The 18,311-nt window shown below is 35.4% G+C and overlaps 3 protein-coding genes across 3 annotated transcripts in view; 2 read left to right on the top strand and 1 right to left on the bottom strand.

Annotated features, from left to right (window-relative positions):
• The first annotated feature begins 212 nt into the window (after positions 1-212).
• Positions 213-8,763, top strand: LOC123310273 (peroxidasin). The gene is made up of 7 exons (XM_044893745.1): positions 213-510; positions 2,650-2,865; positions 4,479-4,550; positions 4,682-4,911; positions 5,267-5,560; positions 5,621-5,893; positions 6,018-8,763. Exons 1-7 carry the CDS (start codon positions 338-340, stop codon positions 8,705-8,707), a joined length of 3,948 nt encoding a protein of 1,315 aa, XP_044749680.1. The 5' UTR covers positions 213-337; the 3' UTR covers positions 8,708-8,763.
• Positions 8,764-11,764: 3,001 nt separating this feature from the next.
• LOC123310286 (sodium-dependent serotonin transporter) overlaps positions 11,765-18,311 on the bottom strand; it is a 53,881-nt gene continuing 47,334 nt past the window's right edge. The window contains exons 10-11 of the mRNA XM_044893755.1: positions 12,409-12,576; positions 11,765-11,925 (exon numbers count right to left, since the gene is read on the bottom strand). Of these exons, the coding sequence (XP_044749690.1) occupies positions 11,848-11,925; positions 12,409-12,576 (246 nt within the window). The 3' untranslated portion in view covers positions 11,765-11,847. The remainder of the gene's footprint in view (positions 11,926-12,408; positions 12,577-18,311) is intronic.
• LOC123310279 lies at positions 13,307-15,829 on the top strand. Its single transcript, XM_044893749.1, has one exon. It carries the CDS (start codon positions 13,453-13,455, stop codon positions 15,802-15,804), a length of 2,352 nt encoding a protein of 783 aa, XP_044749684.1. The 5' UTR covers positions 13,307-13,452; the 3' UTR covers positions 15,805-15,829.

Raw genomic sequence — 18,311 nt, 5'->3', positions numbered from 1 at the left:
GCACAATCCTATGATCCTTTCTCCGTAAACGTCTAATAGGCCGCCCACAATGGAACACCTCGTATATTCTTCCATTTCCATAAGTTTTGAATTTATCTTCTACATTCAGCATGTGATTGGGTACAAAATAACGTTGACAGAACGACTTTTAGGCACCATCCTTGCAGACCTTTGCACTTCCTTTTCAGAATCTGTGATAATGAGACGCAAGTATCCGCCGTAAAGATCAATTTGACCGGCGATTAAAAATAGCATTCTCGTTGAGAAGATTATGCCCCATTCGTAGTAGAATATACGTGTTCGTCAGATGTATTAGTTGCACTTGAAATTTTCGACTATGAAATATATGCCGATTTTGTTGCTAGTATTAATCGGGATTAGCTTAGCTCAGAGGAGAAATTATTCGGGAACAGCTTGTCCACCAGGATGCATTTGTTATAAACAATCTATAAGATGTATGCGTTTAGAATTAGAGGGTGTGCCAAGGATTTCAACCCAAACAACGCTGCTGTGAGTAAAAATTTTTTATTAAGCATGTTAACGTGTAATATACCAATATGTAAATAGCACAAATAATTTGGACTGTTTCCATCATTCCATTGGTTTGTTTTAAACAAAATTTCAACATTCTTCGCTTGCCGTCATCAGGATTTACTTGCATTTTTTATTCTACGTGAATTTTTTTAATGTCTGTGTTGAAAAATATATATTCATAACGCAGTAATTGTCATATTATTCCCCTGTTTCTGTCAACAGACGGACACTTTTCTTTAGATCTCTTCATAAACAATTTTTAAGAATTCGTAAGAAAAATATTTTTGCTAACACCTGCAGATAGGTGAATTGGATCAGACGAATATAACAGGAGATATTGCAGATTGAAAATTGCAATTTTTGAAAAATGCCATTTCCAAGATAAAAATCTAAACGAAGGGAGACAGGCTTTCGAAATTGCTCGCAACGCAACCGATTGTGCGTGTTCGAAAACATATATTTCCATACCAAAATTCCAAATATCTGGCACTGTATTTATTAAATGATTTCTTCTTGGAAATTTTTCGATAGTCACCGTTCGGGAAGTTTTTCTCTCAATTAACATAACCGTAGATGGAAATGTGATACATGTTCTGAAAGATCAACTCTTCTAGTTATAAAGCTGAAAATGCAACGGTTCGGTCTTGACGATTATTTAATTGATTCCATCTTTTTGAACATTTTTCGACAGTAACCGTTCGAGAAGTTTTTATCTCAATAAACATAACCGTAGATGGAAATGTGACACATAACTGGCCCTGTTTAGGAAAAAATAATTTTTTTTGTTTTTCCACTTTTCAGTACCTACAATTCTCTATTGAAGCATCAACTGTTTGGTTTTCCAGAATCTTCGGAACAAATTCTATTCCATATCCTAGGATAGTAATAGAACATCCTGATTTTCAGACAGAGTAGCAAAAAAAGGTCATTTTACGGGGGTCTAACCCCTTTCTCATTTTTGACCCAAAAAATCGAGATTTTTGTGCTAGGGTGAAAGCCCAGGCAACGCTGATTATATAACCGGAAATCCCAATGGAATCAGACCAATATAACAGAGGAGATATCGCTGATTGAAAATTGCAATTTTTGAAAAATGCCACTTCCAAGATGAAAATCTGAACGAAGGGAGATAGGCTTTCGGAATTGCTCGCAATATAGATTCAGCGTGTTCGAAAACCTATAATTTCATACCAAAATTTCAAATATCTGGCCCTGTTTTTGTTTTTCCACTTTTCATTTTCGAGTTGACTTCGAAGAGCTCTCTGGAGTGCAATTCTCTATTGAAGCATCAACTGTTTAGTTTTCTACAATCTTCGGAACACATTCTATGCACTCCATATCCAAGGATAGTAATAGAACATCCTGATTTTCAGAGAAGCAAATAAGTCATTTTAGGGGGGTCTAACCCCTTGCTCATTTATGACCCAAAAAATCGAGATATTCGAAATCGATTTTTTGTGCTAGGGTGTAAGCCTTTAACATGTTCATTTAGTTTAAATTCTCTTCTTATTCCACAAGAAAAGTCGAACTAGGAAAGTGGATACTTTTACATGCAATTGAAAATCTCCATAGTCAGTTTTTGCTGTTCTCATCATTGACGAAATTTGACCTTCTGCAACGGCACAGCAATACCTATCTCAGCAATCAGCAAAGTTTTGATAAGATATTAAAATTGGAACATCCTGTGAATGTCGATGACTATCATGCTACTTCCGTTCAAGTTTGTCTGCCATACATAAATAAAATTTGAATTTAATTCATGATTTGTTGAATTTTCATGAATTATTTTCATAATATCAAAATTGAATGATGAAAATAATGTATTATGCACTGAGCCTTATTGGATTTTTGGTTGGTTTATCACGATTTCGAATTCCTAGGCAAAAATGCGGGTCCTTGATTTTAACTTTAGCTTTAGAAAGAACTATTCTGCATCTATTTTCGGTTCGTTCCAGAATCGCATCTTTTACGTCAATACCGTTTATTACGATCAGAGCAAACTAATCTGAAAATCTGCTTGCTTAATTTCCTCCGAGATGCAATTCTGGAACTCTGCTTTTGAGGGCAGTTTAGATTGCCCTCGCGAATTGTTATTAATCATTGATCTTTCAACAGGGATTTGAGATTCAACAAAATAAGCAGCTTGAATCAAGAAAACTTTGATGGCTGTCATCTTATATCCGCACTTCTTCTTGACAATAATCTCCTGACAAATTTGAAGAATGGAACCTTCGATGAATTGCATCAGTTGAGATATTTATACTTGTCGAAAAATGATATTAAATATATCGAATCTGGAGTATTCCGGAATTTGCCGAAACTTGAGCACTTGTAAGTATAAAAAATTTTCAGTTCAGTTGGTTTGAGTTTAGTTCAAATGCAATAAGTGTAGTAAAGTCATATAACGAGTCGAGGAATTTAGGACCTTTTACCCACTGAAAAACTTACTTCTCGTACGTGAAACATATATAATTATTCAATATTTTTATACATACACACACAAAATATGGTCCTCATGACGCTTGATATAAGGCAGGCTCATCGTAAGGGCTTACCTATTAGTCTGATTTCTTTAGCATTTACCATAGCAATAAGTGAAATAAGTACGACTTCACGTTGCTCGTGAATGCAAATGGCAATATTATGGCAAAAGAGGGAATATCCTTTATTAAGTTTTCTATAATATTGTTTCTTCACTATACATAATGAGTCTTTGACTCGTATAAATATTTTAACAGTAGATTCTAAGAAACACTTTTGTTCATCATTTTTTCCGAATCGTCTTGGTTGAGAAGATACAGGCTGTTGAAAAACCATAAAAAATGATATTTTTAGTTTTATCTCACAAACGGTTTTTATCGAATAGGATGAATTTCGGAATATTGTTTTTCATTTAGTATTTGATTTAATCTTTTTCGAACTCAAGATATCATCCATGTCTTCCAGTTTTCTCATTACGACCATGTCGTATCATAAAAAATAAGAATACCAAAAATTCAAAAAACACAACTCTTGAAACTAAGTTGGAGACTATCTTTCTATCTATTTGAACGTTTTGTATAATGGAAGTATTCTTCATATTTTTCCGTATAATGCGATAATTTGATGTTCATATATTCAAGCAATTTGATGTTCATGTATTAAAAAGTTTCTGTGATATTTGAAATATTGTGAAATTGGGTACTTTGGCTGAATACAACTCTGTTTCCAAGATCTACAGATGTGTAGTGTCATAGATTTAGTTAGTTATTCTGAAGGTAATTTTGTTTTTCCAAGGGTGGCACAGCTCATTATAAAAACTTTAATTGGCTATATCTTTTCATCAGGACCGAATCGGAAAAAAATCGTATAGAAAAAAAGTGTCTCTTTCGACCTCAAGAATCTACTGAAAATGTTTGTACGAGTCGAAGACTCACCATGTATAGAATCTTTCATTCACAATTTATACCTATATCGTTATATTCGTCAGTATATGATTTGACTTACCTACTTCTTATTCCCACTCCCTTCCCAGCAAACACTAAATCCAGCCACTGCACAAAAACTGTACAGCGTACAGATAGTGTATTACCATCGCTGCATTTAAATGCATTGCAAATTGTACCAAAACGGACCGTATATGCCCCGCTGAACTGTACAGTACCAACTGCATTTTGCATACAGCCATAGTACATCATTGCTGCACTTAAAATACAGCGATGGTATTGCAATCACGGTACACCAAGCTCACTTCAAATGCAGCAGTCATGTGCAAAAACTGGTACAGCAAGCTGCCTTTCAAATGCATCAGTCACACACGTGCAAAAACAGTAAAGCAAGCTGCACTTTAAATGCAGCTGCTACTTACAGCCGAAAAACTGGTTTTTCTGTAGGGCTATATAGACATAGAAAACCGAAATATTTTTCGTCCCTTTTCCGACAAATTTGCATGATTTGATTTACAGGTTCTTGCAGAGCAACAACCTTCAAACAGTCAGCAAGGGAACCTTCTCAAATTTACCGCTCTTGAATCGAATGTAAGTTTAACACAACAAATTACATTACAACATGGTGAATATTATCGGAACTTTTTTCATAAAAAACTATCCGCATATATTGTATATTCCATATTTCATTTTTCATTTATCAAATCCACCACCCTTTTCAGTTATCTGCAGTATAACAGATTAGAAAGCTTACCTGCTGGAGCTTTCTCTAATTTACCGCAGCTAAGACTTCTCAGGCTCGATCAAAATCCTCTAAATTGCGATTGCAAAATGGCTTGGATAATCGGTATGATGGATACAAATTCCCTTCAAGTATCTGCTGACTGCTTGTTTCCCGTGGAAATGTTCGGGAAGCCACTTAAAGGATTAACTCCGAAGGATCTTCATTGTGGTAAAATCACATTATGTAAGAAATTCATTGCTGAGCGAACGGAAATGATTTTGAGAACAATTTCCACAGAGTTCGTCTTTTTCTCCGAATATTCATCTGCATGGATAGAACATTCTGATTCTGTGAACACTTTTCAAAGAAATGTATAAAAAAACCAATACAGTAATTTACTATCTCAACATTTATCTGTTTCGGTTCTGTTAGTTCAAATAGAGGTACACAAGTTTTATTTGAAATTTTTTATTCGGAATGAGTTACAGAACAAGTTGTTAATCAGTAGGTAACTCCATATGTATTTGCCTCTATGTAAATGTTCCCGTTGAGCTCTTTTCTCAATTTCAAATATTTGTAGAAGTGCCTCGTATTGAAGAAGGTCCTAGTGATTGTCAACCGCAATCAGGAGAAACATCTGTATTCAACTGCCTAGTGAAAGGTGATCCAGAACCAACTGTTGTTTGGTATAAAAACCAGGAGGTAATAGATGTGACAGATAGCAAATTCGAAATTTTGAGCAACAATACTTTGATAATAAGGAACGTGAATCAAGCTGATGAAGGAGTTTATTCATGTTCAGTCAAAAATATTTTGGGCGATATAAGCTCGAAGGCAGTGCGGTTAGTCTTATCTCAAAAAACTTCGGAAAACTTTGGTAATTTAGCTACCTTCAGATTCTTATTCAGGAAAATGAAATTACGTAATGAATTTTTAGGTCCACCGAAGATTGAAGTGAAACCATCCTCAGTTTCATCCGCCCCTGGAACGCCTTATGTTCAGCTCTTTTGCAGAGCTGTGGGTAATCCTCGACCTATCATAACTTGGTCTTTCAATGGAATACAACTTTTACACTCCACCAAATACAACATAGACAATGAAGGAACTTTGACAATACGACCAGTAGAAGCGAAAGATCATGGAACATATACTTGCTCAGCCAGAAATTCTTATGGAAGGGAAACTGCTGATGCCAATGTATTATTGCAATGTAAGTTATTCTTGAGGTAACTGAATTTTAATTCTGCATTTAAATCGTGGTGTCATATTTTCAATTTCCAATCCCCCAAAAGTTCACACAAGAAATACCATACCAATGTTGCATATTCTTTCAGCCCCACCTATCTTTTCCGCTCAACCAGAAAACGTTGAAGCCAACATCGGCGCTGACATCACACTAGAATGCGTAGCAGTAGGTTCGCCAGAACCAGAGATAATTTGGTACAAGGACGACGTAGAAATCGGTTCTACCGACAGGATGTTCATCCCGGTAGACGGAACATTCATTAAGATCACAAACGCGCAGGAGGAAGACTCTGGATTGTACATTTGCGAGGCGAGAAACACACTGGGATCAAGGGAAGTGAGCGCCGAAATCAAAATCAGCTCTCTCAAATATCAACCGCCAAGATTCAAATACAAACCCTACAACATAGAGGCTTTTATTGGTAGTTCGATCGAGATGCCCTGTATGGCGGAGGGCGAACCAACTCCAGGTATTCAATGGCAGAAAGATGGCGCAACCATGCAGCGAACTGGGAGGGCAAAGACCTCCTTGACCGGAAGTCTTTACATCAATGAAGTCGGGCTGGAAGACCAAGGTCGTTACGAGTGCATCGCGATAAACGATAACGGACGAGCTGCAGCTTCTGGATATCTCACCGTCAAAAATGACCCAACCGCGATAAAAATTGGTGGTATTGGTGATCAATACGTGAAAATCGCATTCTCTGAAGCTACCGAAGAAATCGACAGAGCCATCAACAACACCGTGAAAACCCTGTTTGAAACCAAAGGTCCACACAATTCCGAACAATTATTCAGACTCTTCAGGTTTCCTGATGCTCCCACCCGAGAACTGGCCAAGGCGGCTGAAATATACGAGAGGACCCTCTCGAACGTGAAAAAACACATTGATGCTGGAATGGTTACCAACGCGACCAAAGAGTACCGCTACAAAGACATTCTATCCAAGGAGCATCTAGATCTCATCGCCCAACTTTCTGGTTGCACAACACACAGGAAAGTTTTGAATTGTTCAGATACTTGCTTCCACAAAAAATACCGAAGTATCGATGGGGCGTGCAATAATTTGGATAACCCAACCTGGGGATCATCCCTGACACCATTCAGACGTATCCTGCAACCAATTTATGAAGATGGTTTCGGAAAACCGGTTGGTTGGGATAAAACGAAGAAGTATTACGGTTATCCGAAACCATTAGCTAGACTCGTTTCAACCTCTATCATCTCCACCCATCAAATAACACCCGATGATCAGATAACCCATATGGTGATGCAGTGGGGGCAGTTTCTGGATCACGATTTAGACCACGCACTTCCTGCAGTTAGCTCGCAAAGTTGGGACGGAGTAGATTGTAAAAAGTCGTGCGAATATGCCGCACCCTGTTTTCCCATGGATGTCCCACCAAATGATCCACGAGTGCGTAACAGGAGATGCATAGATTTCATTCGTACCTCAGCAGTCTGTGGATCCGGTATGACCTCAGTTTTCTTCGACGACATACAGCCAAGGGAACAAATCAACCAGTTGACCTCTTACATCGATGCATCCCAAGTTTACGGTTACTCAGAGGAATTATCTAGAGCCCTCAGAGATTTGAACAGTGATGGTGGAAGGTTAAGAGAAGGTCCAGACTTTACTGGTTGGAAACCCCTCCTACCTTTCGCTTCCAATGAAGGTATAGACTGCAGACGTAATTTATCAGAAAGCGACATCAATTGCTTCGCTGCTGGAGACATCCGCGTCAACGAACAATCAGGATTGATAGCAATGCATACATTATGGATGAGAGAACATAATAGAATCGCTAGGGAGTTGAAAATTTTGAATCCTCAATGGAACGGAGAGACCATTTTCCATGAAGCGAGAAAAATTGTTGGTGCTGTCATGCAGCATATCACTTATAAGCATTGGTTGCGTTTCATTGTGGGTGATGGTGGATTGGAGAAATTAGGGGAGTATCAAGGATACAACCCAAACATCCAGGCCACAATTTCGAACGTTTTCGCTACAGCTGCCTTGAGGTTTGGACACACCTTGATCAACCCAGTTCTTCACAGATTCAACGAGGATTTCAAGCCTATACGTGAAGGACATTTGCCGCTGAGGTATGCCTTTTTCGCACCCTGGAGAGTGGTCAATGAGGGTGGTATCGATCCACTACTCAGAGGACTCTTCATTGTTCCGGCGAAACTGAAGAAACCCACCGAAAATTTGAACTCTGAGTTGACGGAGCAACTATTCAGAACAGCTCACGCTGTAGCGTTGGATTTGGCCGCGATGAATGTTCAGAGATCTAGAGATCACGGGCTTCCTGGTTATAATGAATACAGGAAATTCTGCAATATGTCGAACGTGGAAACTTTCGAGGACCTTCGTTCTGATATAAGCAACGAGCAGATATTAACGAAACTTCATGAGTTGTATGGACATCCCGGAAACGTGGATGTGTTTGTCGGTGGGGTTTTGGAGGACGTCGTGGGAGGAGGAAGGGTTGGACCACTATTCCAATGTCTTCTTCTCGAACAATTCAAGAGGTTAAGAGACGGTGACAGGTTTTACTATGAGAATCCTGGAGTTTTCTCCCCTGATCAACTGAACGAAGTGAAGAAATACACTCTGAGTCATATTTTATGTTACGATGGAGATAATATAACAAGGATTACGGAAAATCCTTTTATACTCCCGGAGAAACAGGGTGGTTTCATTGATTGTTCAACTTTGCAACCTATAAATTTGAGACCTTGGATGGAGAGAACACGTCAAGAGTGTGTTCTCTAATTTTATAGGAACATCAAAGTTATGCAAAAAAAAAGTTATAAGATATTAATTGTGATCTGTATTATGTATTATTCTGTGATTAAATACTCAGAAAATTAACGAAACTATTTATTTTTTTTTATTAAACACGCTTGGATACAAGAATGCGTTTCTGAGGGTTATAAGTAATAATAACTTCATATGTTCGAAGAATTCGTGGGAAATGTTTCACTAATTCATATTTCATCATATACAGGGTGTCTGTAAACAAATGCAAACGACTTAGGGAGATGAATCCTCGATGAAAATAAGCAGGGGTAGATCCTATAAATTTTTAATAGTTTTCAATTTTTTTACGTGTACTAAAAAACACAGAGTCATAAAACCATACATAATATGAAGCACTAAGTAGATGTTACTCGCACAATTTTTTTAGATCTCATAACTTTATTATTAGGGGTTGAAAAAAACAACCCCTTATGATTTTCCTTCGAAATTTGTTTTCGTGGGATAGATTTTCTCTCTGCCTCATAGATCTTCGTATACTGCTTGTAAGTTTTTAATTATTCCAAGAAAGGTATCCACTGTATCGAAATTTTGAAAGAGACTTTTTCTCCAGAATTGAATGGGAAACCATGAGAGAATTTTATTTTTCGAAAATCTATCGCACGAAAACAATTTTTGAAGGAGAATCTTGGAAACTAAGTGATTATCATCTGGGCTATCTTCCATAGTGATCAGTATCATGCAAAAATATTAGGGGTCTCTAAATCAAGAACTCTAGATATAAAAATAAATTTATTTCTCCAAAAGTAAATTAACAGTAACTAGATTCCTTGAACTAATACGGCGAAAATCGATAACACAATCAAATATTGTATTTAGAGATGATATGAATATGGAATTTGATCGATTTTTTGAAGGTAAAAATAGATTTGACATTCTTCTTTCACTAAAACAAATAACAAGGTCATTAGGCTGAGCACTCATATAGAAGTACCTAGTTACATTAGTGTAATTACAGTCGAAAATAGTTGGGAGTTTTGGGGCCAACTATTTCAAGTGTTTGAAAAACAAATTTCAGCATCCGCAGATTCTAAAAATCTTATATATCTGATATATCTCGAGACAAATTATTAGGAATTTCAATTGTGCACTCTTCAGTTGAAATTACTTCTCTCTGTCATTACTGTTATTGGTTGGAAAATGGCTGTGAACCAACCAAAAATAGTCGAGATCTCTTTTAATCTTTATACATATTTCCATATTCATTTCCCTTTGGAACATTTCTAAGTAATCGCTGAGAAAAGATTGATCAAATCTAAAATAATATCGAACAACTCGAAGGAAATAAACTGAAATAATATATATAATCTATAACAGCATAACCATAAGTAGATGGATAATCTTTCAAAATATTACTCTATTTTGAAATGGACCATTTTTGCAGTTCTGCTTTCAATTATAATTTGAAGCAAATATTACTCAATACTATATAGGTTTTATTAAAAAAATATCGAATCGAACAGAGGTTGAATGGGAATTAGATATGTTTTTTAGGAATTTTCCACATAACAGATTATTATCTACCAGACACATAGATCATTTTTGCATAAATTTTCTTTCTGATTATAATAATCAGCAAAATTCTCAGTTCAAAAAAGGTGCATATGTTGGAAATTTCATGATTTTTCGAAAACGGTTGTGACAGAGAATATTAATCAGTTATCTCGAATAAGATTTAAAAAAATTATCAGATAGGTAAATTTGGAAATAAACTGTATTTGTACAGTTTTGGAAATATACAGCACAAAATTTTATGTGCAGTTGAGCAGATTTTTAGGGATTAAATCCTAGGATTTTCAGGATAATGAATAAATTTATGGATAATGGAGGTTTGGTAATCTTTAACAGACATATCGGAGAAATTTTCTCATAAACTTTCCCACATTCACATATCATCTAGAAACCTTTAAAAGAATCACCAATACTCACTCTCGTGTATCCACTTTTTTGAGCCCACTTTTGAACCAACATCTTCAAATATATGGAATAAAATTACCATTATTTCTTCATAAAATACTTTGTGTGGAAACCATAAATTGTAAATGGCTTTTTGAATAGTGGAGAAACATGATTTAAATTAATCAGAAAAGAGACATCTCAACACCCTCAAATGAATTTTATCTCGAACTTTCAACCTCATAAAGATAAAAAATGTCAGAATGATATATTATTATCAGTTGTACTTGGCATCGGTTCGATTAAGGAACTGCAAATTTCACTTTTATTTTCTATACACCTAATCAACTCATTTCTGAATATCAGATTGAAATAAATACATTTAAAGTTCATCTATGATGATATATAAATACTTTCTGACAATACTAATACATCTTTTAGCACAAGTATAACAATGGCTGATGTTATACTTATTCAGATAAATGGTTCGAATGTAATCGAACCATTTATTTTACAATGAAAATCCCATTGAATTTCAAAAATTCACTCACCTAACCTTTCCAATCAAATTTCGATTAGAATACGTATAGTTTTAGAGCATTCGAATATCACAAATTACAAGTTTTCACTGTGAATTCATACCCTCTACCTACTATTATATTTATCATTTTATTCTAGTCGATATTATTAATATTTCTTTATAAATACTTATTGTACTCCTTACGCATTTTCAATACAAGTCGAAATAAATTATTTGTAGAAAGAAATAAACCGTATTCGATTTGATATTTCGGAATGATAATGGCTGTATATCATCCAGGAATCTTCATCGATATACTTCGATATACGATCCGAAAAAGGCTTCATTTTGGTGACTCCAAGTTTTCTTTGAGATTATCTACATCATTAATTTAATAATTTTGGTGAGATTCGAAAATTAAAGAACCTAATTTTCAACCAGTGATCCCTCTGTTCCATATGAGATGACTGTATAAAAATTACACAAACTCGGAGTACCAAGAGCTATCATCTACTGTGACATATTTCGATTATAAGTTGTATTTACTATGAGAACTATGTATATTTAAATGATTACTTCATTTAAAAGTCCTCTTTCATCATTAAGTAATAAAACTTACGCCTACTTTTCTGAACTAAACTAACCATTCTATCGTGTAACTTCTCTTCAAAGTTTCTGGTCACACGTCGGTTGCCCCATAGTATGTCAGAGCGCTATTCTCTGACGAATGTTCAGGTTTCCATATCATCTTCCATCTCTGAAAATATTCAGAAAGCCGTTAAATCCACGATCGATGCATAAATTGATCATAAATCCTATGCGTGCATTTTGAAATTCATAAATCACTTGTGATCAAGAAGGCATTATTCATTGATTGTCTATAACATATTAATTAATCACTTGTGATTTATGAGGTAATGAACTCAATAAGTTCGTTCAAAATTTGAGCTCCATGTAACTGATAGTGTCTGAGGAACAGTTTTTTTATTTTTTCATATCAGGATCCCACAAATCTTCTTAGTTTTAATTCAAGTATATTTTTATATTTATAAATGTTTAGGAGGTGAAAATTAATTTAATGCAATGAATATGTTAACGGCGTGCAGACAATTATTGAATTCTGAAAAAGTACACCTCCGGGCAGGATTCGAACCCGCGTTCATTGTATTCATTGTATTTAATTTTCAGACATTAACTCCACTTCTCAATTAATTTTATGATTTGATAACTGTTTACTCACTTGAACAAAACTGCCTGGTGTTATGGCGAACTTATAAACTATATATAATGGTATACATATTATCGAGGAAGCAGTTAAAGCATAACCAACATAGAAAGCCCATTCTGGATATTCGTATTCGTGGCCTAACATTTCTTCGTGACTGAGGAGAGAGAAGATGAAAATAACCTGAAATTTAACAGAATTTCAATTGTTATTTTTTTATCTTGTATACAGGGTTTCCCAGAATTAGTGGTCAATAACTAGGCACACATAATTTTAGCTGCAACTTTTTTCGAAAAAAATATATAGTTCATCTCCCCGTATTTCTGATCGTAGAATACGATGATAAATAATTGACCATTTATTCGGGAACACCCTGAAGAGTAAGATGAGGTGTATTTACTTATAATATAGGAGAAAATGCATACAGTGAATTAATTCTGTCCGCAAATACAAACAATATACCACAGCATCATGATGTTTTATAAATTGGAGATTATGTTATTATTTTTACTATTAATAGTTTTGGAAACCACAATAGACACATTTCAAAAACCAGTATGAATATAGAGATTTCCCACTAATTTCAAAATTAAATTGAATATTGAAATGATATAACCATTACTTCATACAAATCCTGCATTTTCACGTGTGATATAACAATAACATCTTCAGGTATCAGGTAATGTTGAAACAGTATAAAACAGTTAGTTTACAAAGAGCTGAAGATGTAATTAATTGTGTGAACGAAACAGATAAAAATTAAATCGATTTTGCTCCTCATCCATTCAATATGCTAAAGAAATAAATTCTCACTGGTCCTTACGAACTGTTATGCTTGAAAACATCAAGAAAACAATTCTATTTAATATTTCTCTATAGTTCGGCAGAAATGTCAAGCAATCACATTGATTAGTTCAAATAATTTTTCTGTGCGTGAATACCCAGTTCCAAGATGAAATGCGCTGTGTAAATGAAGAAATGCACCATCACAATTAAAATGAATCGGTACTTTTGATTTTTGTGTACAGTGTGTATCACATTCTGGAAATTAACTGTACAATGGGCAAAACCGTCCCGAAGAATGAGGACTCAACTGATTACATCAGTTCGTGTATGGAGAATTTCAATTGGAGTATATTTGAGAAAGATTTCGCTGAATATCATAACGCAAAAGAAAGATTTTATTCTCAACATTATCTAAACAACATGGATCTGAACGAAGACGACTTATATTTGGACAATTTGATAGTCAAGCTTTGTGATGAAGAGGAAATCGAAATTGATAATGAAGCATCTTTGTTGTTTCGCCTATTATTTAGAGCTGACTTCATACAACTATCTCAGAAGGTGAGACCAAACTTCTATAAAAGGATATGTACACACTTTATCCTCACCAATAAAATAGAGGACATACTAGAGCTTGTGGATGATCTTGATTTAATTTCACATGTGAAGAGCGAGATTTTTATGAACCTGATGAAGATTCTGAACCTGAAAATTACTATCGACAAAAATTGTTTGACGCTTAATTATATAGCAAAGGGATCTTGGTATGGACTCCACAACTTGAGCCAAATCCATCAAATGATTATATCACCATCTGCTTTCAAAGTAGTGCTGGAAAAATTCGATCTCAATTTTTATCACTTAAATTTCATACTTAGATTACTGCAAATAAAAATATTAACCTTGAGTGGTTGTAACTTGAACTGGAAGGAGGAAGGAAATATCCTGAATGGATTGAATCTAAGAATACTGAATATGTCCAGTTGTGGGACTAGTGTCAATAAGATCGTCGCAGAAAATTTCGAAAACTTCAGGGAAAATCTAACAGATTTGAACGTTTCAGGGTGTCCACTGTATAATACCACCTTGGAACTCATAGCGCAGCTCAGTTTGAATGAATTGAACATAAGAGGTTGTATCAAGAAGAAAGGATACTTCGTAGAAAACATGTGGATGGAATTCGCTGATTTCAACATTTCAGAAGTATGCGATGTTGATATAAACTTGCTATGGGCAGAGGTAAATTTGAGGAATTCCCTGAAAAAACTGGACGCCAGCCTCAACCATCTGGACTATGCAGATATGGAGGAAATTTTGCAGTTGAATCTGGTGGAGCTGAATGTGGAACGAACGAGCGAAATCTGGGATGGGGATTGTCGAAATTTATGGCGAAATCCCCTACAGAACCTGAAACGGTTGAGAATACGAGATATAGAAATCGATTTTTCCTTTTTGGCAACTCTGTTCGAATTGAAGTTGGAAGTGTTGGAATTCACGTACGACGCTGTTAAAAATTTCAATAATTTCTCGGTTCTACTTGGGGCGCCTATGGCTGATAGTTTACGAGAACTCACGATAGACTTGCAAAATCACTGTCAACCATTCATCCACTTCCTGTCGCATCTGAAACTAAGATATTTCGAATGCAAACTTGGAACTTGGTACTACTACAACTTCGACGTGTTTTGGAACGGTAAAAATCGAAAATATTTGAAGACTCTTATTCTGAATGATGGTAAGATATCAGAGACTGACGCTAGGGGTATCAGTGCGTTGGAATTGGAAACTTTATCCTTGTTTCCGTTCCTGTTCGATTCCAAAGAGCATATTTTGGCGATACTGAGCAGTGAAGTTCTTCGATATTCGGTCGTGGATCTGAGAATGGGTGGGGCGTATGAGGTAGACAGTGATCATTTGAATTTATTGATCAAGTTCAATCAGTTGAGGCGACTTTCACTGAAGATATCGGGAACTAATCTGACTCGAGCGTTTGCGACAAAAATCGAACACTTCAAGAACCTCAGAGAGCTCAAACTGAAGGTTTATATCGGGTTAAATATGGACGAACAAGCAGCGAACGCCTTGTGCAATCTACCGAATGGGACTGATTTAACCATCGTATTAGTTGGATTGGGAAAAAAGTGGCCGCTTTCCTTTACAGAACAAGCTTCCCGAGTTTTCAACATGAAAAATTTTCTGTATGATTCCGAAATTCCCGTACATCTGGAACTGTCAGACTGCACCTTGGATTACAGATGCGGAAGGATATTCAATAAATTCAACATTGAATCGTTGATCCTGAATTCCTGTGTACTTGAGAATTTTCTGCCCAGTTTTCTTGAGGAAAAAATCGTTTACACCCTTCAGTATTTGATCATGAAGAGAGTAGACATAGATAATGGTCAGTTGATGATGTTAAGAAATTTATGTTTGAACGAATTGTCCGTTCTGACCTCCATGGACGACTTTGGATACAACAAGTTACCCATTATTTTGAGTGATGGTGCAATATCCAAATCATTGAGTGTATTGAGGTTAGGTCCATATTCTTGTATTCCCTATATTCAGTATATGTTGAAGAGCAAAATGTCTGTTTACGAGTTATTTCCAATTTATTTGCTTTGAATGATTTTATTATTTGTGTCGTGAATAAAATTAGTCCATATTAATGCAGTTTTCTCAGTCTGCCAAGAAATTGGCTATATATTCTGGTAGAAAATTTCACCAAATAAATAACCTTTGATATAATATCCTTTTTAGGTCTAGGGTATGATCCGCTCGAATAAAAGAGATCTATATTTCTCTTTTTCTTATGTATACTTCATTCACTTTTATTTTAGCAGTCGGTTGGCCATGGAAATTTGACACATTTCACTCTGTATAGTACGAAAATGTGGGGTTATGAAGCTTGTCAAAACATTTTTGGGTTTTAAATCAACGCTATGTTGCCCGTTCTACGTAAAAGTTTCTGTTATTACGTACTTTATCACAATGTCGAATCTCTTCGGAAAATATGTGACGAACATAATTGAAGTTTATACAAACTGATTGAAGGCATACCAAATCCAGTAATTTGCATGGAAAACACAAGAGATCAGTATAATATCATAATATGCACTAGTTTGAGGAGAGTTAATGTTCGTTATCTTCTTTGGCTTAGGGGAGACTGGGGAGGGTTGATACGTTTTTTGGAATTTTTATTCTGGAAACTGAATTATATGAAGAAACAGGACTTTTCTTATATTATATAATTCTTCAATTAATCGTTCAACAAAATAAATATAGAAGTCGCAAAACATAAACATCTCATTCTATACAGAACGTTGAACACAAAAACATGCAAACTGTCTCAAGCCTCCCCACATATGGGAAGATTGATACGATGTACTGGGAGAGTAATCGAGAGGATTATTAAGCTCAGTAGGTAGGTCAGCAATGATACTGGCTTGCTTTGGTCCCATAGGTGTAGAAAAATCATGAAATGGTCGGTTAGTCACTTCCGCACAAGAAAAGTCGACCTCGTTAAATACATGGGGATTGTACGGATAAATTCCAGTTGTTAAAAATCCCTTTGATATGTTGGATGGTGAAAACGCCTTCATGTAGGCCTATCCAACTAGCTACGGAATATTTTTTTGAAGATGATTCATGTATCAGGCCTCCCCACGACAAATGTCTCAAACCTCCCCGAAAGCAATTTTCAAAGGGATTTATGCTTTCATCTTATACTCATATATTTTGAAAGGCGAATAAAACTGTAAATTGAGTAGTTTTATGCATATTTCCCAGTGAAATGTTTGTTTATGCCGAAGAATTAATGCATGATCATAAAACCCTTAGGTAACTTGAGTAAAAACTTACAATTTCTCACCTCGAAACACTCTTCGTTGAATATTTCACAAACAAACTACTGTAAGCCTTACAGATTAACGTCCCGCAATGCCCTCTGCCAAAGAATAGTGTTCACTAGTATAAAACTTTTGAAAACGGCTACAGATCGCGGATATAAGCCTGTATCAAGCCTCCCCATGTATCAATGCTCCCTAGTCTCCCCTACATCATTTGTAGATTTCAAAAATATTAACCCGAAGATGAAATGCATATGATGAAGTAGTTGGGAATGGGTGTCTCCCGAAGGAATTAACAGATAATTACAAGAAGGTTAAATTCTTCAACAAAAATCATCTTGCATCAATATAAGTAAAAGGAATTGAAGGAAGTTTCAAGTTAAGATGAACGTCACCTTTGAACAAAAATTTCACATGAATAAACAAGTAACAGGGCAACTTGCGCATATTTGTGGCTATTCATCTTAATACATTGATCTAATAATAATAATTAGGTATTTATTAGTACCTTAAGACATTTACATTGTATAGGACAAGTCAAATGAAAAATAGAAAAATCCATTTCAGGGAACTTATTCTCCGATGACATTTATCGAAAATCCTATAGTAAACTTTTCGCATTAATTCACTCAAACATAAAATTCTCAAATGCCACCACTTTTTTGGGTCTCCCAAGACAAGGAAATTCTTTGTCATCCTCTTCATTCACAATCTTTCTGATTGAGGAAATATTCAGCTGAAATATAAGTCTTTTAGATTCAGATGAAACATTATATAAATTCTCTTACATTGAATATGTTCGCTACCGTCTGACGTATTGTGGATTTTAGAATATCAGGGTATAACTATTTGAATGAGCGGACCTGAATTCTAAATAGCAATTCCTGAAACCCTGTCTCTTTTTTCAATCACTTTCGACATTTTCGAATTTTCGTAATAAAAATTAATATTAGTTGTGGCAACGGCGTTATGACATTAACGACATTTCATGAGTGCCAACCTAACTTCGTTCTAGTTACAAAAACTTGAGAAAATTATTTCATGGCCAACCGACTGCTAATGAAACTCGAACTTCATTAAAAATAAGTTTATGTACGAATAAACGTTCACGTTTATACAAGTTGATTGCAAAGGTGAATCTTTTTTTGACAAAAGATTGACGCAGAATCTCTGTATACAGACATTTACTCACTCTGTCTATACCGGAAATCCCAATTCGATCAGACGAATATAAAAGGAGATATCGCAAATTGAAACTTGCAATTTTTGAAAAAAATTTTAATT

Source organism: Coccinella septempunctata, chromosome 1 (genome assembly GCF_907165205.1).
Source record: "Coccinella septempunctata chromosome 1, icCocSept1.1, whole genome shotgun sequence".
In the NCBI taxonomy this organism is placed as follows: domain Eukaryota; kingdom Metazoa; phylum Arthropoda; class Insecta; order Coleoptera; family Coccinellidae; genus Coccinella; species Coccinella septempunctata.
The sequence above is the reverse complement of the archived record's forward strand: the minus strand, read 5'-3'. Positions and strand labels throughout refer to the sequence as shown.